The 25082-nt window shown below is 38.4% G+C and overlaps 2 protein-coding genes across 4 annotated transcripts in view; one reads left to right on the top strand and one right to left on the bottom strand.

Moving 5' to 3' along the window:
* NELL1 (neural EGFL like 1) overlaps positions 1 to 25082 on the top strand; it is a 950583-nt gene that overhangs the window by 416375 nt on the left and 509126 nt on the right. The gene's annotated exons all lie outside the window — the stretch shown is intronic.
* On the bottom strand, positions 14468 to 15010 carry LOC128565243 (protein ripply3-like). The gene has a single exon (XM_053561598.1). It carries the CDS (start codon positions 15008 to 15010, stop codon positions 14468 to 14470), a length of 543 nt encoding a protein of 180 aa, XP_053417573.1.

Genomic DNA, 25082 nt, shown 5'->3' with positions numbered 1-25082 from the left:
GGAAACTTAATCATTGTATTATTAACTGCTAAGGTAAAAGTTATTAAAAATAAAGTGGAAGCCTAAAGAAAAAAGTGTCTCCTAGAAAATAGGTTATAATACAACAACATGAGAAAGTGAAAACATGCTAAACTTCCTATTTCCCACACTAGTCTAAAGTGATATATTGCTTTATATGTATCTTGCTAGCTAGCTGTCTATATCTGTCCTCCCAACATATAGACACAAACACAGCAATACACACACTCATGTGTATCCTTTACATGTCTCATATGGGAAAGTGGGAAGGATCGGATTCTGGTTTTGAAAATAGTAATCATAAATACTATTATCAGTAGAGTTAAAGATACAAGGCATTCTCCAAATCACCACAGCAGGCATGAGCAAACTAATCACAGTGTTCTTAATAAAACAAACAAACCAAAAATGTGGCCAGGGTACCTAAAATATAGGCAAATATGAAATAACAGAAGATTTACTACATGGTAAAAATTAAACAGTTATAAGGCAAAAGCTTTGTATTTGTATTTTCAGAATCAACCATAATCAAGTGGTAAGTCCCATAGCTAAATGAAAAACTTCCAGAATTGGTCACAGTTACAACAAGAATGCAGGGGAGGCAATATTAATATTGAAAAATAGAATTCAAAGTAGAAAGCATTAAAGGAATTGAAAATAGTCACTTAACTTTGATGAAAGGTAAAGTTTATAATAAAAGCATCATAGATATGAATCTGTGTTTACTATAAACATCAAAACACATGAAGAAAAATCTCTTAGACAAGCAAGGAGGATTGGCAGAAACATAATTGCAATGGCATATTTTAATTTATCATTCTCAGTTTGTAATAAACCACATAGAAAATAAATAAAAGCATAAGTATTAAATAATTCATAAAGGTGAATTAATAAATATATCTCAAAATGTGTTTCCTGTAGAGAATATTCCTATTTTTCAAATGTTCACAGAGCATTATTAACAATAATAATAGAAAACATCTGTGATGTTCTTAAATCAGAAATGATTCAAGCTATACTTTTTGAAATCTGGTTCAGTTAAATCAGTTAAAGAATGATGAAAGTTTTAACAACCCCCAAAACCTCAACTACTCAGAAATATATATTGATCTCCTGAGTAACTATTTGTTCAAAGAAGAAATAAATTATTTAGAATTATTAAAATCTAGAGAACTAAACATGCACTTTCTGCCAAGATTATGCTGCTCAGCCAAAACTGTATTTTAAAGTAAATTCAAACCTTTACATAAATCCATTATTCCAGAAAGTGTAGTCTGTAGGGCTGATTAGGGGTAGAAAGTAAGTTATACAGAGTAAAGTTACAGAAAATTAGAGGGACAGTTGTCAGTTGCTAAAGAGTTATGACCATCATTTAGAGTAGAAGATAAAGAAGTTTCTCAAATAGTGGGATGGCCTGTACCTTTTGAAACTGTTCTCTGGATGAAGAGGGAAAAAATGATCAATGCTGAAAATGATGACCTTGGTTTTATTTTTTGTAAATTTAAAGTTAATGTGAGAGTACAAACAACTAGGTTAACAATATTTGTATTTGTGAGGTAGAGTCTCTCTTGTAGTTGTATCTTGCATCCAAAAGTGTGCCATATACCCTTATATTGTGCCCATTAAGTGGGAGGATGCCAGTCCCCTCCTTCTCCTCTCTCCCCACCTCCTTCCTTTACCTTCCCTGCAACTTGAATAGAATTGAGTTTTTCTCTTATGTGGGTATGCATTAGATTGTCTGCGGGCTTTATATTAGTATCAAGTACATTGGATGTTGCTTTTTCATTCTTGTGATGCTTTACTAAGAAGAATGTGTTTCAGCTCCATCCAGGTTAATACAAAAGATGTAAAGTCTCCATCTTTTTTAATGGCTGCATAGTATTCCATGGTGTATGTATGTGTGTATATATATATGTATGTGTGTATGTGTATATGTATATTATATACACACACACACACACAGATATATATATCTCCACAGTTTGTTAAACCATTCCAGGGTTTAACTGAGGTTGTTTCCATATCCTGGTGATTGTAAACTGAGCTGTGATAAACAATTTAGTACAAATGTCTTTATAATAAAATAATTTTTTTTCTTCAGAGTATATGCCTAGGAATGGGATTACAGGATCGAATTGGAGGTCTAATTTGAGTTCTTTGAAGATTCTCCATCCTTCTTTCCAAAAAGGCTATATTAGTTTGCATTAGAAGCATATCCAAAAAGGCTATATTAGTTTGCAGTCCCATCAGGAATGACTTCTGATTCATTAGTACCATGTAACAAGGAGATAATTATAATCATTAATAGCAGTAAATATTTTTTCTTAAGAGCTTGAAATTTGCTTGGCACTATGCTAAATGCTTTTCAAGTATTACCCCAATTTTCAGTATATTTCTATACCTAAAAGGTAGGTATTTGTCATGGTTTTATTTTTTTCCTTTTAATGAAATGTAATGGTTTTATTTACAAAAGCAATATAACACTTCATAAAAAATTCAACTTGTGTAAGAGATTAACCCCTACATTGTGCCCATTAGGTGAGAGTTTAGCAATCTCCCTCCCTCCTCCCCTTTCCACCCCCACTTGAATTTATGTTTTTCTTTCATGTGTGTGTGCAGTTGTTTATTTATTCATTTCATATTAGTATTCACTACGTTGGATACTTGCTTTTCCACTCTTGTGATGGTATACTAAGGAGAATGTTCTGCAACTCCATCCAGGTTAATACAAAAGATGTAAAATCTCCATCTTTTTCTGGCTGAATAGTATTCTATGGTATATGTAAACCACAGTTTATCAATCCATTCATGGGTTGACGGGTGCTTACGTTGTGTAAGAGATTATTGAGGGAAATATGTCATCTGCTTCTTACCTGTCTTTGCCCCCTAATATAAATACTTTTCACATTTCTTCATGATATGGGATGCATATAGAGGAAAGTATGTATATACACATTGACGCATTGTGTATCCATTTTTCATTATAAACTAGAAGCATATCTCACATATTGTAGGTGCCTTATTTTCCAGTTATTATGTTGGATATAGTCACCCATGAGCAACATATAGAATCATGTAGTTCTTTTGTATATCTACATTGTATTCTTTATGTCACTGGCATGTTTAACCAGACCACTATTAGTGAATAGTTAGTTCTTTTTCAGGTTTGCTTCTAGAAAGGATGTTTCTCTGAATATCATTGTACTCATCTCTTTGTGGTCATAGTGCATGCTTGTGTTTATCTTCCGAAAAAATCTTGTAAGTGGATTACTAGGTCAACGGTATGTGCATTTCAAATTTTGGTAGATATTGCCAACTTGCCTCTTCTAATACTACATCTTTCTCCACACACTCACCACCAGAGAACTGAGGGACTATTTAAATTTTGCCAATCTGATACCTGCTACACACACTCGGGCATACAGGAGATGAGATGCTATCTTATTGTTTTAACTTTTTTTTTTTTTTAGTATCTTTTTATGTTTATGAAAAGCCTTTTGTATTTCTTTTTCTATAAAATATGTTTTTTATCCATTCATTTTTCTATTCAAGTATTTGGATATTCTTTTTGTCAATTCATATGAGCTTTTCATATATTTAAGAAATGTCTTTTTTCTTTCATATGAATTGTCTATTTTTTATTTTTATTTTTTTTGGGGGGAGGGCTTATTTACTTACTTTTCTTGGCAGAAAAGTTGGGACCATTATTTTTCTTACCCTTTTGAAAATGCCAAACTCAGAGGCATTCAATTCCTCAATTGATGTCAAATTTGCGTAATTCCAATGCTTACGTTCTCTAAGTGCGGTGTAATTCTTTACGTTTGACCTCTTGTACATTTCTTCTTGAGAGAAAGCAGGCTGTTCCCTGTGGAACCTGTGTTCTCTGTAGCTTTTCTGTCGTTTATACCGTATCCCTTGCGCCCCTGAGGACAGGTGTTCTGCTGGATTTCACCATCAGTTTCAGCCCCCTTTGCTCCCTTCCCATGCAAAAATCTCTCTCATCACTGAGCTCCACTGAAATCATCTCTCTTCATTACGCCACCCTCCTCCTGCCTTTGCTGCTGTCATCTGGTATCATTCCCTCTCGTCTGTACAGTTTCTGGTTCACTATATTTCTCTTTAGGCCAATTCCTGTCATTATTCTCAATTACTTCAACATCTACTAGGATGAATCTATGCAATTTGTTGATATCTGTATTTCATAAACATATCATAGCTGCTTGGTCAGGGCCATCTACTCTTTCTCATGGTTTAAGTAACATGACTTAACCTCGCCATGGCCAAGATTTTGTTGTCATCGTATCTGGCAACACTTAACAAAATCTTAAATAACATTTAGTTCTTTAAGCAGAAAATTCTATCCCTTCATTTTCCTTGCTTAACTTTTCACATAGTAACAAAACTACCCTATTGAAACACGTAAGCCATTGTTTTCTCATCTTTTCCATGATTTTCAGGTCTTCTCATGTCTTCCCTTTGCCTCTTGGTGCAAGTTTAATTCCACAGCCATCATTAGAACCATTTTCTTGAAACTATTTTACAGTCTCCTTGTCTTTCTCTTCTACATTGTACATACCCCAACCTTGGATGGACCAAATTATCCATCTTCGTGCTATTTTTTTCAGAAGTAACTGAACATTACTTGAGAGAATTCAGGCTACCAGGTGGACTGATGGCGTTTTACATTTATGATCACAAAATTTCACTTAGAAATTCAACAATACTCAAAAATAACCCAATTTTTTTTATTTTTTTTACTTATTTATTTATTTATTTATTTTATTGTTGGGGATTCATTGAGGGTACAATAAGCCAGGTTACACTGATTGCAATTGTTAGGTAAAGTCCCCCTTGCAATCATGTCTTGCCCCCATAAAGTGTGTCACACGCCAAGGCCCCACCCCCCTCCCTCCGTCCCTCTTTCTGCTTTTCCTCCCCCCGCATAACCTTAATTGTCATTAATTGTCCTCATATCAAAATTGAGTACATAGGATTCATGCTTCTCCATTCTTGTCATGCTTTACTAAGAATAATGTCTTCCACTTCCATCCAGGTTAATACGAAGGATGTAAAGTCTCCATTTTTTTTTAATAGCTGAACAGTATTCCATGGTGTACATATACCACAGCTTGGTAATCCATTCCTGGGTTGGTGGGCATTTAGGCTGTTTCCACATTTTGGCGATTGTAAATTGAGCTGCAATAAACAGTCTAGTACAAGTGTCCTTATGATAAAAGGATTTTTTTCCTTCTGGGTAGATGCCCAGTAATGGGATTGCAGGATCAAATGGGAGGTCTAGCTTGAGCGCTTTGAAGTTTCTCCATACTTCCTTCCAGAAAGGTTGTACTAGTTTGCAGTCCTACCAGCAGTGTAAAAGTGCTCCCTTCTGTCCACATCCATGCCAGCATCTGCAGTTTTGAGATTTTGTGATGTGGGCCATTCTCACTGGGGTTAGATGATATCTCAGGTTTGTTTTGATTTGCATTTCTCTAATATAAAGAGATGATGAACATTTTTTCATGTGTTTGTCAGCCATTCGTCTGTCGTCTTTAGAGAAGGTTCTATTCATGTCTCTTGCCCATTGATATATGGGATTGTTGGCTTTTTTCATGTGGATTAATTTGAGTTCTCTATAGATCCTAGTTATCAAGCTTTTGTCTGATTGAAAATATGCAAATATCCTTTCCCATTGTGTAGGTTGTCTCTTTGCTTTGGTTATTGTGTCCTTAGCTGTACAGAAGCTTTTCAGTTTAACGAAGTCCCATTTGTTTATTTTTGTTGTTGTTGCAATTGCCATGGCAGTCTTCTTCATGAAATCTTTCCCCAGGCCAATATCTTCCAGTGTTTTTCCTATGCTTTCTTTGAGGATATTTATTGTTTCATGCCTTAAATTTAAGTCCTTTATCCATCTTGAGTCAATTTTTGTGAGTGGGGAAAGGTGTGGGTCCAGTTTCAGTCTTTTACATGTAGACATCCAGTTCTCCCAACACCATTTATTGAATAGGGAGTCTTTCCCCCAAGGTATGTTCTTGTTTGGTTTATCGAAGATTAGGTGGTTGTAAGATATTAGCTTCATTTCTTGATTTTCAATTCGATTCCAAGTGTCTATGTCTCTGTTTTTGTGCCAGTAGCATGCTGTCTTGACCACTATGGCTTTGTAGTACAGACTAAAATCTGGTATGCTGATGCCCCCAGCTTTATTTTTATTACTAAGAACTGCCTTAGCTATACGGGGTTCTTCCGGTTCCATACAAAATGCAGAATCATTTCCTCTAAATCTTGAAAGTACGATGTTGGTATTTTGATAGGAATGGCATTGAATAGGTAGATTGCTTTGGGAAGTATAGACATTTTAACAATGTTGATTCTTCCCATCCATGAGCATGGTGTGTTCTTCCATTTGTTAATATCCTCTGCTATTTCCTTTCTGAGGATTTCATAGTTTTCTTTATAGAGGTCCTTCACCTCCATCGTTAGGTATATTCCTAGGTATTTCATTTTTTTTGAAACTATGGTGAAGGGAGTTGTGTCCTTAATTAGCTTCTCATCTTGACTGTTATTGGTGTATACAAAGGCTACTGACTTCTGGACATTGATTTTATATCCTGAAACATTACTGTATTTTTTGATGACTTCTAGGAGTCTTGTGGTTGTGTCTTTGGGGTTCTCTAAGTATAAGATCATGTCATCAGCAAAGAGGGAGAGTTTGACCTCTTCTGCTCCCACTTGGATTCCCTTTATTTCCTTGTGTTGCCTAATTGTATTTGCTAGAACTTCCAGCAGTATGTTGAATAGTAAAGGTGACAGAGGACAACCTTGTCTGGTTCCAGTTCTAAGAGGAAAAGCTTTCAGTTTTACTCCATTCAGTAAAATACTAGCTGTGGTTTTGTCATAGATAGCTTCAATCAGTTTTAGAAATGTGCCACCTATGCCTATAATCTTCAGTGTTCTAATTAGAAAAGGATGCTAGATTTTATCAAATGCTTTTTCTGCATCTATTGAGAGGATTAGGTGATCTTTATTTTTGCCTCTGTTAATATGGTGGATAACGTTTATGGACTTGCATATGTTAAACCAGCCCTGCGTCCCTGGGATGAAGCCTACTTGATCATGATGAATGACTTTTTTGATGATAAGCTGTAATCTGTTGGCTAGGATTTTATTGAGAATTTTTGCATCTATATTCATGAGTGAGATTGGTCCGAAATTCTCCTTTTTGGTTGGGTCTTTTCCTGGTTTTGGTATCAGCATGATGTTTGCTTCATAGAATGTGTTGGGGAAGATTCCTTCTTCCTTAATTTTTTGTAATAATTTCTGCAGTACAGGAATAAGCTCTTCCTTGAAGGTTTGATAGAATTCTGGAGTGAAGCCGTCTGGATCAGGGCATTTTTTGGTTGGAAGATTTTTTATTGTTTCTTTGATCTCAGTGCTTGAAATTGGTCTGTTCAGGTGCTCTATTTCTTCCTGGGTAAGCCTAGGGAGAGGGTGTGATTCTAAATATTTATCCATTTCCTTCACATTGTCAAATTACTGGGCATAGAATTTCTGGTGGTATTCAGAGATGATGTCTTGTATCTCTGTGGGATCAGTTGTTATTTCCCCTTTATCATTTCTGATTGAGGTTACTAGAGATTTTACTTTTCTATTCCTCGTTAGTCTGGCCAATGATTTATGTATTTTATTTATTTTTTCAAAAAAGCAACTCCTTGTTTTATTAATTTTCTGAATGATTCTTTTGTTTTCAATTTCATTGATCTCTGATTTGATTTTGGATATTTCTTTTCTTCTACTGAGTTTAGGCTTAGATTTTTCTTCTTTTTCCAATTCCATAAGATGGCTTGTGAGATTGTTGATGTGCTCTCTTTCTGTTTTTCGAATGTATGCATCTAAAGCGATGAATTTTCCTCTCAAAACTGCTTTTGCAGTATCCCACAGGTTTTGGTAGCTTGTGTCTTCATTGTTGTTATGCTCAAGGAAGTTAATGATTTCCTGTTTTATTTCTTCCTGCACCCATCTGTTATTCAACAGAAGATTGTTTAATTTCCATGTCTTTGTGTGGGGTCGAGCATTTTTGTTAGAGTTGAGTTCCACCTTTAGTGCCTTATGGTCTGAAAAGATACAAGGTAAAATTTCAATTCTTTTGATTCTGTTGATATTTGTTTTGTGTCCCGGGATATGATCAATTTTGGAGAATGTTCCATGGGGTGATGAGAAGAATGTATATTCTTTATCTTTGGGATGGAGTGTTCTATATGCGTCTATCAAGCACAGTTGTTCTAGGGTCTCATTTAAATCTCTTATATCTTTGTTTAATTTCTGTTTAGAGGATCTGTCCAGCTCTGTAAGAGGAGTGTTAAAGTCCCCTGTTATAATGGTATTATCAGATATCATATTGCTCAGACTGAGTAAGGTCTGTTTCAAGAATCTGGGAGCATTTAAATTGGGTGCATAAATATTTAGAATTGAAACGTCTTCTTGTTGTATTTTTCCCTTGACCAATATAAAGTGACCATCTTTGTCTTTTTTGACTTTAGTTGCTTTAAATCCATATGTATCTGAAAATAAGATTGCAACTCCTCTTTTCTTCTGAATGCCATTTGCCTAAAAAATTGTCTTCCAACCCTTGACTCGGACCTTTAATTTGTCTTTTGAAGCTAGGTTTGTTTCTTGCAGACAGCAAATGGATGGCTTGTTTTTTAATCCAGTCAGCCAATGTATGTCGCTTCAGCGGGGAGTTCAAGCCATTAACATTTATTGAGATAATTGATAAGAGTGGTAGTATTCTATTCGTCTTATTTTGTGAGAGTCCATTGCTTAGTTTTATCTTTTGCATCAGTGTGGAGGTTAGGTTCTGTCCTTTAATTTCTGAGTTCTTACTTTGCTGCTGATCCGTTGTGGTGGTCTAGTGTGCAGAACAGGTTGAAATATTTCCTGTAGAGCTGGTTGTGTTGTGGTGAATTTCCTCAATGTTTGTATGTCTGTACATGATTTGATTTCTCTGTAAATTTTTAAGCTTAGCTTAGTAGGGTACAGCATTCTGGGCAGGAAATTGTTCTGTTTGAGTAGATTAAAGTTAGATGACTATAGTCTTCTTGCTTGGAAAGTTTCATTAGAGAAGTCTGCAGTCACTCTGATGGATTTGCCCCTATAGGGCAACTGGCGCTTACTCCTGGCAGCTTGCAGAATCTTTAATTTTGTCTTGACTTTGGACAGGTTCATCACAATGCGTCTTGGAGAAGCTCGGTTAGAGTTGAGGCGACCTGGGGTCCGATATCCCTCTGAAAGCAGTGTCAGAATCTTTGGTGATATTTGGGAAATTTTCTTTTATAATATTCTCTAGTATGGCTTCCATTCCTCTGGGGCATTCTTCTTCCCCTTCTGGGATTCCTATAACTCGTATGTTGGAACGCTTCATAAAGTCCCATAATTCTGACAGTGAACGTTCTGCTTTCTCTCTCTTCTTTTCTGCCTCTTTTACTGTCTGAGTTATCTCAAGAACTTTGTCTTCTACCTCTGAAATTCTTTCTTCTGTATGGTCTAACCTGTTGCTGATACTTCCCATTGCATCTTTAAGTTCCCTAATTGACTGTTTCATTTCCTTCAGCTCTGCTATATCCTTTTTATATTCTTCATATCATTCATGTCTTTTTTGATTCTGTTTTTTTATTTCCTTTTGGTTATTGTCCACTTTATTAGCAGTTTCCTTCATTGTTTCCATCATTTCTTTCATTGTTTTCAACATGTGTATTCTAAATTCCCTTTCTGTCATTCCTAACATTTCTTTATAGGTGGAATCCTCTGCAGTGGCTACCTCATGTCCCTTGGTGGGGTTGTTCTGGTCTGGTTCTTCATGTTGCCTGGAGTTTTCTGCTGATTCTTCCTCATGAGTGATTTCTTTTATCTGTTTCCTTGCCGTAATTTTCCTTTCACTTCCTCTTGCTCTTTAAGTTCCCATGCCTGTGGAGTAAGGGTTCGATGAGTCCTTATGGTACAGGACCAGAAAGGTGAGAAGGTTGAAGAGCAAGAAAGGGATGAAATAAAGGAGGACCGAGTGATAAGAAAAAAAAAAATAGATAAAGGAGAGGGGTTGGGTAAAAGGAATATTGACATAAAGAAGAGAGGCACAGAAAGAGGGAGAAAGAGCAATATAAGTGTACAGTAGGGTACTTTGACACAACTTTAAAGAAAACCCACCTTGTGGGGGTGCCCAGTTCGGTGGTTCCCTTGAGGTCAGCAGCTCTTTGCTAAACTGTCAGACTCAGTACCCCACCTCCACCAAGTAGAGAGGAAAGACAAAAATGCTATAAATGAAACCAAAACAAACAGAAAACTTTACGGGATAAAATTGGGTGAAAAACCAAATAATAGCGGTTGAAACACTAGCAAAAATGAAGTTCTAGTTATTGAAAACGGCAGAAATGGGAAATTATAATTAAACTGGAAAAATTGAGAAAGAAAAAAGATCTGTATGGAAAATGTTGAAATTAAAAAACAAAACAACATTGACAACATCAAAATAAACAAAAAAACAACCAAACCAAAAAAAAAAAAAACCAGAACAAAGCAAAACACAACCAAAAACAAAGCAGTATCTATATGTTGTTGAATATTGTCTGGGCAACACGTGGTCTTCTAGGGTATGAGATGTTAATCACAGTTCTGATATGGCTGGAGGCTGCTGATTTCTCAAACCCCAGCAGGTAGACACCCTAACTCTCTCTTCAGCCTATTTAAAAGGGCCTTTGAACTTGCAAACTTGGTGAGCAGAAGCTTTCCCAGGAAATTGCTTGTCGCTGGAATCACTCCTGAAGTGGCTATCCACTTACCCAGTGTGCCCAAACCGGTCTCACTCTGCTCCTGAGGGTTAGGGCTGCAAGGCGTCTCAGTCCCCACCCTTAGGCTACTTGGTTGCTAGTTACCAGCTCCCACCCGGATTCTAGCTCTGCAACCCTGATGGTGGAGCTTGCCAAGGCAGATCACTCACAATGGCTCCCTGTGGCCCACAGCCAAACACTATTCGCTCCATCTGGCTCAGAGTCTCAGACTGGGGCCCTAGACAACAGCCAAAGTTCTCCGCACTCCCGCTCAGGCTCTCCCCAAGGCAATTCAACTGAGTGCCAAGTCCAAAGACACCAAAACAGTTCATAGGTAAGGCCTTTCCGGTTTGCAGTCTCGCTGCTACTGAACTTACAGTTGCGGGCGGGTTTAGACCGATTGAACACACGAGACCACTTGCCGTTTTTTCACTGTTTTAGTCCTCCTCTTGGGATCCTGAAGTCTCTCGCTGACTCCCTGTATCCTCACAGGGGTGATGATAGGTACATCCCACCAGCCAGAGATGCCTGGAGTCCTATCTCCCCAGACTCACGGTGCCCAGATGCAAGGAAGCTGTTACTCGGCCGCCATCTTGCTCTCCCACCAAAAATAACCTAATGTTTCACTACAGTGCGTGCTTGCTTTCTCTTATTTCTCAAAATGCAACCCCCCACCCCCTAATGATGTCTCTCCCACAGAGGTCATGTGTCGCTGAGAAAAATAGAGATTTTCAGAAGAGAACTAAGTCATCTTCCAACTCCCACACCCATGTCCCTGCCCAGTTGCCCCATTTCCTCGTGCACGGTTGCCTCCCAGCTTACTGATGGCAGCACGTTTTTGGGCTCTGTATCCTCCCTGCTCTGCACTTTTCAGAGACCTCACACTTTTCATTGTCACCTTCTCTTCTCCATCCTCAATTTCACCCTATCCTCCCATATTTTACATCAGCACACTATCATTATTTTTTATCTTACTAAAATTCCTTCTTTGTCCACATTGTCTACCAGCCCCTGCTCCTCTGTTTCCATATTCCCTTTTCAGGATAATTTCCTAGAATTGCACTATAGTTAATTCTTCACTCACATCTACTCCATAACCCATTTGAACTTTTTTTCCAACCCTACCACTCTTGTCTGACTTATGAGTTGCCAGTTCCCAGGGACAGATCCATGTCATCACCTTACATTAGCTGATCACCAACTTTCTTAAGACACTTTCTTCTCTGTTCTGACACAGTCTCTTGTTTCCCCTCTTATCGTTCTAGTCATCATTTCTTAATTATCTTTGCAGGCTCATATTCTATCCAAGTAAAAAATGTTGATGTTTTTTAGACTTTAAATCTGATCTCTCTCTTTTTTTCCTCTAAAACATGATCTCATATGAATATTGCCAGCCAAATTCTTTTCTGTGAGATTTAAGTTTGTATCCAAATGCCCAATTACTATTTTGACTCATAATATAATGTATCCTAAACTGAACTTCTAACTTTGTACCGTAGGCGTGGTTCCAGCAGTCTTTACCATCTCCATGTGTTACGTGCATAAAAGTACTCATCCAATCCTAATGTCGGAAGCATGAGAATTATTCTTGATTTCATCAAGCAAGCCCTGTCCAGTTTACTTGGAAAATGTATCTCAATCCATTTACTTCTCCCCAGGTTCAAGCTGCCCTGGTCTCTTTTGTTGGCCAGTGAAATAGCCTCTTTCCTGCTCTGTGCTTCTCTCCTTTCCACTTATTCTCTCGGGTTGACACCTAGAAGCCAGAGTGAGCTTTGTACAAAACATAAATTAAATCATATGAGTACTAACTATGTGTTAAGTGATTTACATATAATATCTCATTTATTCTTCAAATAATCTTATGAGGTAGGTGTGATTATCACCCTTAGAGAGGTTACTTATTCATGGTGACACAGGCAGCAGATGGGGGAGCTCAGATTTTAATCCAGGCTGCTTGTCTTTAGAGCCCAACACCAAAACACCAGGCAATACTCACTTATGAAAATGTACCCATTTTCCTCCTAACAGCAACTTGAACTCTTGTAGGTTAATACTTCATCTGTATTGCCTCTGGGGACCTTGAAAATTACAGCTGAATTCTTTACAATGGCGATCATTTATTCTCCTGGCCCTCAGCGTCAAAGGGAGTCTAGTTTTATGCAGCTAAATTAGGACAAGCTTATTGGGGCTTCATCCTGAACTCCTAGAGGGCTCCATTCCGGTAACCAGGATTTTATGCTCAGTATTTTATGATGCTGTGCATGTGGGACCAGTATGGCAAAAAATCTTTCTCTCTGAAAGTACAGATTAATTTAGAAAAGCACCAAGGTGAAATAACATATTTACATACTCTTGTCTGTAACTGCAAAGTCCCTACCACAGTCTCTTATCAGTTAATCATAGTAATCAAAGATGCAGAGAAAGACTGCTATCATTACATGACAATTTCCCCATGCAAGTCTGCATTAAAAAAGCCCTGTGAGTTTTTTTCCCTCTTATCCATCCTCCCTATGTTGCTAGATTCATTTTTCTAAAATACAGATCCAGTAAGTTCATGTTTTATTTATTTTTTACTTTTTTCTTTCAAAATATTTATTTCAAGTAGAAATTATATAATGTAATATTTACAGGAAGACAACCACATGTAAAATAATTGTCAGAAACTTCGAGCAATATACTCATTTGGTTATCAAAATATAAAAAACTGAAAATAACTTTATGGTTATTGTTTTTTTTTTTTTTGGAGACAGAGTCTCACTTTGTCACCCTCGGTAGAGTGCTGTGCTGTCACAGCTCACAGCAACCTCCAACTCCTGGGCTTAAGCGATTCTCTTGCCTCAGCCTCCTGAGTAGCTGGGACTATAGGTGCCCACCACAATGCCTGGCTTACATTAGATGTTTTAATTAAAAGTAGTGATAGTCTTCTCAAGTAACAAGCCAAAGCAGTCATCAACTAAGAAAAGTTAAAGTTCTAATCCTTGTACATTCATACACATAGTCTTTATACAAATAGTCATGTACATTTTTATCCAGAATTGTCCCCCAGAAATCCATACCTTTTTCTTTGTTACCCTTAAGGAAATTATTCAGTGTTTTTTTTCTTTAATAAATGGGTTTTTTTCCCCCAAAATGCTGCTAAACAACTGTATCAACTCTTGGACAGTGGATTAAAATTGAGATGTAATATCTAAATTATATTTATAGAAGCAGAAATAACTAAATAATGAGTCTGGGATCAAGTGAGAGGTGGGCGTGGTTTACTAATCTATATAGGAATAGTTTGTAATCTGATCAGCCGAGTGACAATGCTAAATGAGCTTTGAAAGTTGGCTCTACTGATAATACCCAGTGTTAACACAAACCTCTTTGTTCCTGAATCCTTTCTCAAAGGTAATGAGTGCACTAAAAAAGGATCCCCAGAAGGAAGAAAAGTAAAAGCTGAGTTCCTGCCATGAGTAGACTCTGTGCAGCCCTCAGCCTCTGCAAATTCAACAGAGGGTGCAAAGTGTCCTGGCTTGGCTGTCTCCAAGAGGGGAAGGTGAGGCAGGCTTGGACAGGGCCTAGGAAGAGGCAGGCTGGTGGGGCGGTCATGAGAGAGACACCAGATTCATTGATTCATTCTTTTGGGAGCACTTCTAGTTCCCTGAGGGGTCACTGTGGGTAAGCTGACCCTCACCAGAAAGGCCACCCCTTTCACCAGGTGGCCACTGTTGGTATAAGGGCTGGTTGGTGCTTTTTCCCCCAGGGCCACTTTCCTCCAGACCTTCTTCCTCCTGGCAGGGAGGATGGCAGGGGCGGGTTTCTTCTTCTTGCTCTTCATTGTCAGAATCAGACTCATCGTTGTAGAAGTGAATCGTGGCTTGCACGGGGAAACTGGCCAGCACTTTCTCCCCGGAACTCCGCAGGTATTCTTGGCGTTTTGATGCAGGTAGATAAAGTCTTACAGGATGCTGAAACCCAAAAGCTCCCTTTGATCCAAAAGTTTGTTGGTCTCCTCCAGGGTCAAGCTGGCTTCCAGTTCTGGTCAGCTCAGCATCTCCAGGTGTGGGGATCCACGGTCTCCATGGTGTGGGGCTGCCGGGCCCGGGCGGTGGCAATGGCCTCCGGGGCTTGTCCTCAGGGCAGTGACAGAAGCGCCCCTGAGCCTCCCGGGCTCCAGCCGCCGCCTCTGGTCTCATGGTGCCTGCAGCGCCAGCCCCTCCAATGCTGCAGGATCCGCTCCAGCTCTTGCGCTCCTAAGTTCATGTTTTAAACTTCACGTCTGCTCTGCCTAACAAAGGCCAGACCTTATTTTAGCAGTATTTTTTTATACTTATCTCTGCTATTTCCATTTATGTATATTATACCCTCAACAATGAACCAGTTACTTTTCCCTGCACAGGCTCACGTTTTCTCTCTCTGTGTCTTTGTCATCTTTGTTTTATTAGCTTCTTCAAAGTAAAAGGCTTCATCTTCCCCAATGTCTAAATTTAAAAATCCTTACTTACCCTGTGAAAGCACATAGCCTAGTGCTGGGTAGATAGTACATTATTGTTACTAACCTCTATATTTTTATCATAGCATGACTTTTCGTAGAAGAGTGGCTCAGGAAAGTGGACAGCAAGGAATGGATAGAGATTTAGGGCTTTGGGGATAGTTTGTTGGTAGGATGCAGTGGGCTGTGTTGATCTACTGAAGAATGGGTATGCAGGTAGAGGTCACCAAATCACCAGCCTAGCTACCAAGGGTGGGCATCTGATGAAGTCCTGGATAAAGTAGAAAGGAGCAAGTTCATAGCTAAGAGTTAAGTCAGTATGTGATTGTATGGGGCCATTGGTAGGATCAAAAATATCAAAGGTAAGAATTATGGGGATGATAGAGGAAAATGGTCAGGGGTTTGGTGGGTACATGGTAGCTGACAGCTGATTGCTAAGAGTGTGTTACTGTGTAAGGTGGCACGTGCTTGAGGCTTGAGATAGGAGGGGCATTTTAACCAGGGAATGAACACTCTGCTCAAACTTACTGCTAAATTTCCTTTTACAAAAGCCTTCTGGAAAATAAAGAAGCTTAGAGAAAAAAAGCTAGTTGCTTGGTTGCCTGAGGTCCCACTGCTAGTTATTAATTTTTGACCTTTTTGTTACCGTATTACAAGGTTATATACTATTCCTCAGAAGGCCTTTTGTTGATAGTTAAATTGTGAGTTGTGATAGGATTTAGGGCCAATCGCAGGAAGAGTGGAGGTTCATTGACACAGGTCCTGAATGCTAAAATAAAACTTAGCCTGTATTTGTTAGGCGGTGGGAAGACATTTAAGTATAAACTAGAAACATGCTGGATCTGGGTTGTATTATAGTTTAGACATCTTTTTGTGAGCGTACACCTGCAGAACAGAGACATTCTAACAGTGTTGGAAAGATACATCTTTCAATCAAGTTTAAACTTGGGTACTATTATTGTACCGCATACCCTGCAGTACGCTATAAATTAAGACACATTATAATTTTTTTGTATTATATTGTATTATACTAGCTTTCCAGTGACATAATGAAAGTGTACTATACGTTAAATGTGTTATTTTGTGTAAGGTGGATATTACCATTCTATAATCCTATTTTGGAATTTCATTTTTTAGGAAAATAAGCAAAGAGCCTTAAAAAATAGAAACGGATAGGCAGTGAGCAATGTGATCATAATGCAGTTTGCACTTTGCACAACTCTGGGAAGCTCCTGGAGAACACCGCACTGAGAACTCTCATTGTACTTACTGTCAATTTGTGTTGTCATTATGGTGATTTGCAGGCAGATGGCATTGAAGTGTCTTGAGTAAGAGGTGCTTTATTTTTCTTTTTGCCCACATTTGCAGTTGCAGCTAGCAATCAGCTCTGTCCTGAATTTTTTCTCCATTCTGAAGTCCTGGGTGTTAAGATTACGGGTAATTATTTATTCATTATCTCTATTTTCTAGTTCATCTGGCTCTTTCATTGGTATATAATGGACCAATAATATTCCATTCAGCCAGCAATCTATTTAATAAAAATGATTGTAATAGTGCCCATGGCATACGATTGCTGGGAGGATAAAACAAGACAATGAATACATTCTGAACATGGTCTTTGGCACAATAGATGTTAACTGCTATGTTCATTACTTGATTTATTTCTTTATGAAGTGGGCTCCTGGCTGAGTAGGTTGGGGATGAGAGTCTAGCTCTTCACATGAGGATCAAGTACTCCTCAGGCCCTGGATGGAATGGTCATTTGCTGGGACAACTCTTCTGGGATACTAAGCAAATACAGTCATCATGGTCATTTTTCAGATAAGTGCCATTTTTAGTGTGTGGTTTATAAGGATGGGACACTGCCCATCACCTTACTGTGTTTGGTTCCCTGAATCTTGATGGAATAACCACAGTGCATTTATGTCTTATTCCTCTACTCTCTCACAGTACTGTGTTTAGGAGGGTGTATTGGCAAGACACGCAGAAGTCAACAGCGCACTATCCAGGATTTCTTTTTCCTGCTGTGTCAATGGTTAAAACACATGCACCAGAGTTAGATCACCTGCTACTGAATCCTAGCTTTGCCGTTTACTAGGGAGGTGACCTTGGGGATTTGGCCACACAGTACTTTAGTTTACTCTGCTATACATGCATACAATGGATTTAAGAAGTCCTTAATCTTTTATGGTGTAAGAATTAAGGGTGTCAATGCATATAATATACTAATAACAGTGTCTGGGACCTAAAATAAGTGTTAACTGGGTCAATTTATATATTCAGTTATTCATTAGAAATATTGAGTGCCTATTATATATTCTGAATATTGGGGCTTGCAACACTGTCACGGACACAATCCCTATTCTCATGGGACCTTCACGCTAGCAGAGGAGACAGATGACGAAGAAAGCAGATGAATGAACCCCAGAGCTCCATAATGATGTAAAGGGTGGAAAGCACCTGGGGAGGGGCTAGTTCACCTGAGGGCTTCAGAGGAGGCGTGTCTGAGGAGGTGACTTCTGAGCTGAGTCCTGAAGGACGAGAAAGAACCAGCTAGATCCTTCAGGAACCAGGTCAGAGATGATTCTAGTCAGGGCTAACAAATTCCCCAATGCAAGAATGGAATGAACTTGATGTGTTCAAAGAACAGATGGAAATTTGACATTGATAGAGTAAACTGGACAGGAAGAGTCATTGAAAAAACCCATGGGGGACAGGTCATGTGAGGACCATAAGAAAGAAATGCGTTTTCTTCTAAATATAATGGGAAAGCAAAGGAAGAGGGTTTCAAGTAAGAGAAGGATAACGCCCTGATTTATGTTTTTGTAAAATATAGCTCAGGCTGCTGTAGGAGGTTTGGATTTGAGGAACAAGAATTAAAGCAGGAAACCATAAAGCTGTTGTAGTTTACGTTGGCACACCCCTGAGTTCCTGAAGGGCAGCCACTCATCTCTCTACACTTGATTTTGTGAAATGCAGTAGACACTTAGGAAATGCCTGTTGGATGAAGAAAGAAGCTGAACATATGGGGGCAAGACATGATTGCAAGAGGGACTTTACCTAACAATTGCAATCAGTGTAACCTGGCTTATTGTACCCTCAATGAATCCCCAACAATAAAAAAAAAAAAAAAAAAGAAGAAGCTGAACAAACCAGGACAGTCTGTAAATTCCATGTGTGGTAGGTACTTTGCCCCTCATCCCTTGTAGGTGGAGGCTGGCTGAGACCTACCCTAGCCCCTGACCAAATGCACTGCTTTGCTCTCCGTAATTTGAGGGAATATTCCTAAGGTCATAACAGTGGCAAAAGATTTAGAAAGAAGAAGAGAGTGCTCTATGTGCTTTTTTTAATCTCTGCATTTTCAAATATCAAATTTAGTGACATTAAGCAGGGTTTTACTTTCTATTTGGACACATGAACTACTTTAGAATAAGAAGATTTTGGGGCAGCGCCTGTGGCTCAAGGAGTAGGGCGCCGGTCCCATATGCCAGAGGTGGCGGGTTCAAACCTAGCCCCGGCAAAAAAAAAAAAAAAAAAAGAAGATTTTGATTTTGCAGTACACTAAAAGCAGTAGTGTTTTCATTTAAATACATGCTTTATTTAAGCAGAGAGTAGGTAGACTCGGGAGACTTCTCAAGTTATTCTGTTAGCACCAAAAAATGACATTTGACCTGAGTCTGAGATGGGAATCTTCTCCACAGTCAACAGCTGTCATCTGTTGACTTCTGTTGTTGGGATAAATTTAAACCTAAAGCTTTGGTGTTCCTAGTTGTATATGGGAAATTCTTATCTTATTATCATCAATCCTAGAAGCTTTTGTTTAATTTCAGAATAATTCATTAATCTTTTATCATTAGCTCTCTCCCTAAAATAGGCTCTAACTCAAGATAACACTCAGCCTGAGTTTTTGGAGATGGAAATCTGCCATTTTAAAGGTAGAAAAGATAAATTGGATAGAGGAGAAGAAATAATGAGTAACAAGTGCACTAGTGAACCTTAAAGGAAAGGCTTTTAACTAAAGATAAACTTGGCTTTGACATTGGAGACAGCAGAATGAAAATGCTCTTTTTGACTTCATAGCCAAGAGTGAACCAATTAGAATCAAAATTTTCACTTAACTTTAATTGTGGAATCAGATAGGAAGAGGAAATTTTATGTTAATATCCTGGAACTTTCAAAATAAATCTTTTTGTTTGAGTCACCATAGGTTATGCCTAAGGAATTTAGTGCCTGTGTAATCTGGAAAGAACAACAACAACAACAACAAAATGATAATAATTTATTAGTTGCTAGTGTTATAAATTATAGCGAATTGCCAAAATTCTTGGAAAGTGATATGTATTATCTATTTTTTTCATTATCATGCAGACAAATGTTATTATTATAAGTGAGAGGGAAATGATTATTTAAAAGCCAGTGAGAACTTCTCTCTTTCCCTAATATTATTTATGAGTGTTTCAAACCTGATGTCCTATGGAATTGTTCATATGTAAAGGACTTTAAATACCAGAGTCAGCTAGAATGCATCGCAAGAAAGGAGTCTAAAAGACACTGATTTCAGGTACTGCATTCCTTTAGATCAAGAGTCAGAAAGTCATGACTGCTGTACAAGATCTGACCTACTGATTGCATTTTTTAGTTGATGTGTATTAGTTGTATAGATGACTATTTTTTTAAATAAAGTTTTATTGGAACACAGCCACACTCCTTTGTTTATATACTGCCTATGTTTATTTTTATGCTATCGTGGCAGAGTTAGGTAGTTGTGACAGAGATATACTCCTCAAGCTATTATGATGTGGACCTTTATAGAAAAGTTTGCCAATTCCTGCTTAAGGTGTGAGTTTTACAATTTGCCATCTTTATGTCCCAAAATGGAAGGTAGAGAGATGAGTGGCTTCTCTTCAGGAACTCACAGGTGTGAAAACATAAACTACAACAGTTTTATGATGCTCTTGCTTCAACTGCATTCCTCAAATCCACTCCTCTCCTGCAGCAGCCTTTTCTAAAAACCACCTCCCAAAACAAAACCCATAAATCAGTGAATTAAGGCAAATTGTCTATCAGTCTTCTCTTGACAGCCTGTTTTCTGTGAGTCCTTGTGACTCATGTATGTGTGTATGTGTGTGTCCATTGCTAAATAATTTTTGTAGCTCCAATAAAGCCTACTGTTCTAGATTTTATATACTTGGCCATTGGAGTTTATGGATGACCATGGCCACCCCCCAAGGGACATGACTCACAGTATGAACCTCACAAGATACATATCCACAGTCTGGGCAAAACAATAACTTGACAGAAGGAAGCTAATGTTGGCAGAGTCCTCTGGCTATCTGGATCTGCACTGAACAATGAGTTTTTTCCCCATCAATTATCACAGTTAGAGTTTCATATAAGGAAACTGACACTCAGAGAAGTTATTTGCTTAAAACAGCACATTGACTGAGTCCACATCCAAACCTGTCTTTGACCTCAAAACCTACATTTGTCCTTTCTACCATCTGATTTGGCCACTTCCTGGGTGAGCTGTATACTTTGGGCAGACAAATACAACAGATTTGTATTGATAGCAACAAGTCATTTTTCCTTAACTTCACACCATCTTATGCTGAATGTATAGGCCAAATAAATATGATTTTTTTCCTAGCGGCAAAGTGAGAGGGTATTAGTTTCTTCCCACGGACTGCTATTTATAACTCACATCTAATTTTTTAAAAGTGAATCTTCAAAATGGTTATAAAGGGCAATGTTCACACTTCTTGGGAGATATAAAACTTTTTTTTTTTTGGTAGAATGAGACATACCCCCCATCAGAATTTTCATCAGCATTTAATTTTTCAAAGTGATACAATGTCCTTCAAAATGCCACAGCTAAAGGTTATTGGGGACATGGGGAATTTGAGATCAATTATATGGAATAGCCTGCTACGATTTATCAGTTGAAGATAACATCTATGTGAATTTAAAGAAAGGCTAGTCAATATCACAGCACAGAGATAGGACATAGCCAGTGTAAGAGTATTAAAGATAAAAAGGGGAGAAGTGAAGCCTCTGTACCACGACCTCCATGAACGGGGAGGTAGAGAGTAGATAAAAGTGCTGATAGAATGCCAGCTATTTCAGTGTAATTGCTAAAACTATAGTAGTGCTAGGGCAAGAATTATTCATTTTTGAATCCGATAATCCAGTATTCATCCTGGTCCAATCGCAGAATGAGGTGTAATGGCTTACACTAGTAAATATGTAATAGCCAAATAGAAATTGGCTTAATTACATCAATCAGTTTCATTTTCCATTCTTCAAGGTGGGTGGAATGCATGTATAAAAATAACCAAAGTGGTAATCCCTTAAAATTCACTTAAACATTATGTGGTATTAAATACAATTATCACTTAGATTAGAATAAAAAATAATTGTGGATAACTCTCCTTCCATCTTTGAAGCAGGTCATCCTTCTTTTTAATGGTTTCTTCTCATGGACAGAAGAAGTGGGTTGTAAATAATGCAACAGACCCCTCACTAGGATGTGTACTTGTGCAGCTAACAATATAAATTTCGTCGGGAAAAAAAATCAAGTTCTAGACAAAATTAATGAAGGCTGTTTATTCTTAAACCTGTGGCAAGGGAATCCATCTGCCATTGCTTTTGTTTCTGCAGGGTTCAAAGGTGGCAGAAAAGGGAATGCAATTTTGTAGAATTAAAGGAGGAAAGGTTGAGGCAGTGTCTGATTGGCGAGCATCCTGCAAGGTGATTTTTGGAAGCAGGGGAGACTTTCTAATTGGTCTCAAGGAACATTCATAGTCCTTGATTGACTGCAAGGGAGCAGGCTAGTCATTTAGAGATACTTCTAAAGAAGAATAATTGTTCCATGTTAGGGATGGTTGGCTTCCTGTGGTTGGCTATTTTCTGGAACAAATTGGGCCGAAGAGATGCTTTCTGGTGGTCAGACTGTCATAACGGGGGTGGAGGCTGCCATGCCAGGCGATCTCTCAGTGCTCACTCTCCCTAGCTGTAGTGGAGACGAGGGAGTCAGGGCCTCCATGGACCAGGGTGTATTTGTAAACCAACAGTTTTCATCACTCATTTGAATTCAGCTTCCACTTTGCCATTTCCTATAGTTTGAGTTGTACAATAATACAGACAATAAAAGGAGTCCACAAAGAAGAGAAATGGCCAAAGAATGGGTGTTAAATGGGCCAGAAACATTGGTCTCAGCTGTGTTTATAAAGGCTAGTTCATCTTCCCAGCATTCAGTGACATGGTTCGTTGTGGCTGCTGGGTGTGGGTGTTAGCCACAGAACTGTGGTTAATGCTGCTCTCTAGGAGGGTAAGCAGAATACCGTACAGCCACGATGTGCAGCATAAATAATGGGAAAAGGCCCCGGGGTTCTCCTTATTTCCTTGTTCAGTGTTCATTTTTTCAAGTCTAAGAAACTCTCTTAAAAAGAACATTTATGTTCATGGTATTGCGACATATTTCTGTCTTGGGGTCAGGGGATCTGAGATTTGGGCTCATCTCTGTCACCTTTCAGCTGTGTGACCTTGCACTCACAGAAAGACCTGGTATCTTAGAGTGGTACAAGTTAGGAGGGATGAGAACTATCCCATAAGTGCAGAGAGGTCTGCTTAAACTTTGGCTTTCTTGACCTGCTTACTTTCAACAGAGATATATTTGTCTTCATATAGATCTTAATAGATATCTTTATGAGTGTGTGTGATGGGAGGTCTTTTCTGTTAGATGGTCAAGATTCGAGTACGAGGGAAAATCGCTAGTTCATTGGGTGAGAAATGAGAGAGTTCCATGGGATGTATATGTGTTCTTCTAACCAACTGTCCTTTGATTAGGTACAATCTCTTTATGAGTATCATATAATTGAAAAAGCCTGGAGCTTCAAAACAAAATAGATTTGGATGTTAACTCTGGCTCTGCTACTTGCTAATGATATGATCTTATGAAAAATGCCTTATGGGATTATGAAGATCAAAGATAACGAATACACATTTCCTGGCACGTAATAGGTGTTCATTAAATGGTAGCTATTTTTATATGACCTTCAGGCAACATCAGAAGTTCCATTTGTGGATAAATACCCCTTTCCCTGAAGACCTCTTCTGGTTAGAAGATACCTCACATTACTCAATAGTTTTTCCCATGCTGCGTAAACAGCTTAGATAAAGGCCCAAAAAACTTTCTTAGCATTATAAAGTGGACCTAGAGGAAGTTCCAGCTCATTGAAAATTGACCTTTATGTAACTCTGGTTTAAATAAGTTGGTTATGTGAGAAAAGGGACTTAGTGAATACATGAGGTTATTTCTAAAGCTGATCGCAAATGCACAGAAGCGTGGATAGAAGTGGGTAACGTATGGAAGTTCATTTTCAATTTTGACGGCATATGTTTTTTTTAATATTTTAGAAGAGTTTCCTACTAAGGGACTAGGAAGTAGAGAAAATGCTCATTATAGGAACAACTCTTATCTGACCATGCTTCTGATTTTGATTTTGATATAAAAACATCAAAAAAATTCATCATCATAGGTCTCATCCATTGCGGTATTTATCATCTATCCAATCAGTTCTCTATCCGTAATCACTTGTTTTGAAACATTATTCAGCCTGTATTTGATACTGGATTCTATGTGTCCTGGGGGAGAAAGACACAGAAAGGTAAGATAGCCTGAGTTTGAAAAAATCAGGCCAGTGGGGGAGTAGATACATGCTTGAACAAAGACAATATAATTGGAGTTTACAGAAGTAATTAGCTGCGTCCAGTGGTTCATGCTTGTAATCCCAGTGCTTTGGGAGGCTGAAGTGGGAGGACTGCTTGATGCCAGGAGTTTGAGACCAGAATTCAACTATTAACTAACAGAAGCTGTGAAGAAGAGATGGTGGCGCTTTTGTTAGGGGAGGTCCTAAGTCACCTGTAACCTAAGAGTTGCCAGGGGGGACCCAGGAGAAGGAAAAGAGGACAGAAAGGCAGGACTTTTTTGTGGACTGACACTCACAATGTGCTCCGAAGGATGGGAATACATATGCTAAAAGGACAGGTGAGCAGAACACCCTAGGGGAAGGAATGACATGAGTAGTGGCTCTGAGGATTCCAAGGCAATGTGATTTATTGTTTCTCACGTATAATATGAATTGAGCAGCTTTCTCATTCTCTTGGTTCAAGCCTGTTACCAAGATTCAGTAAAAAGTTTAGGATTTTGGTCCATAGTGACTTGGATTAGTCGGGCAGACTAGAAATAGGGAGAACTGGTTAGCACCTGTAGAAGACTGAAACTGGACCAGCACCTCTCACCACTCACAAAAATTGACTCTCACTGGATAAAGGATTGACAATTAAGACACAAAACAATATCATGGTTATTTGAAATTTATTTTTTCCAAAACCTGGTTCATTTTCCTTAATTGAAAGAACAATTCATCTTTGTTATCAGACTTTTATTTCTTTAAGACCTTGGTTTTGCCACTCCCAAAGAAGGTTTCTACTCAAAAAGCATACATTCTGAGTTGTTTTTAACTTAGGAGTTTTGATTTCTTTTACAGTTTATCAAGGAAAAACATCACACAACACACATACCCACCCCCCACACCCCCAAACAGATGGACTGCTGTACTATTGTGTACTCCAAGCAGTTGGTCTCAGGCAGGAGAAAAGAAACACCAGTTTTCCTGAGCAGAACTGGTGGCTACCCTGCTGTCTCGAGGTGTATGTGTGTGTTAGGGGGAAGCTTCAGGGGGAGAAGGGAGAGAATGATTTTCTTGTCTCTTCTT

This window comes from Nycticebus coucang, chromosome 14 (genome assembly GCF_027406575.1).
Source record: "Nycticebus coucang isolate mNycCou1 chromosome 14, mNycCou1.pri, whole genome shotgun sequence".
Classification (NCBI taxonomy): domain Eukaryota; kingdom Metazoa; phylum Chordata; class Mammalia; order Primates; family Lorisidae; genus Nycticebus; species Nycticebus coucang.
The sequence above is the reverse complement of the archived record's forward strand: the minus strand, read 5'-3'. Positions and strand labels throughout refer to the sequence as shown.

What these genes read in the sequence shown, in the direction of transcription:
- LOC128565243 (XM_053561598.1), bottom strand. Translation starts at nt 15,010, where the DNA reads ATGAGACCAGAGGCGGCGGCTGGAGCCCGGGAGGCTCAGGGGCGCTTC.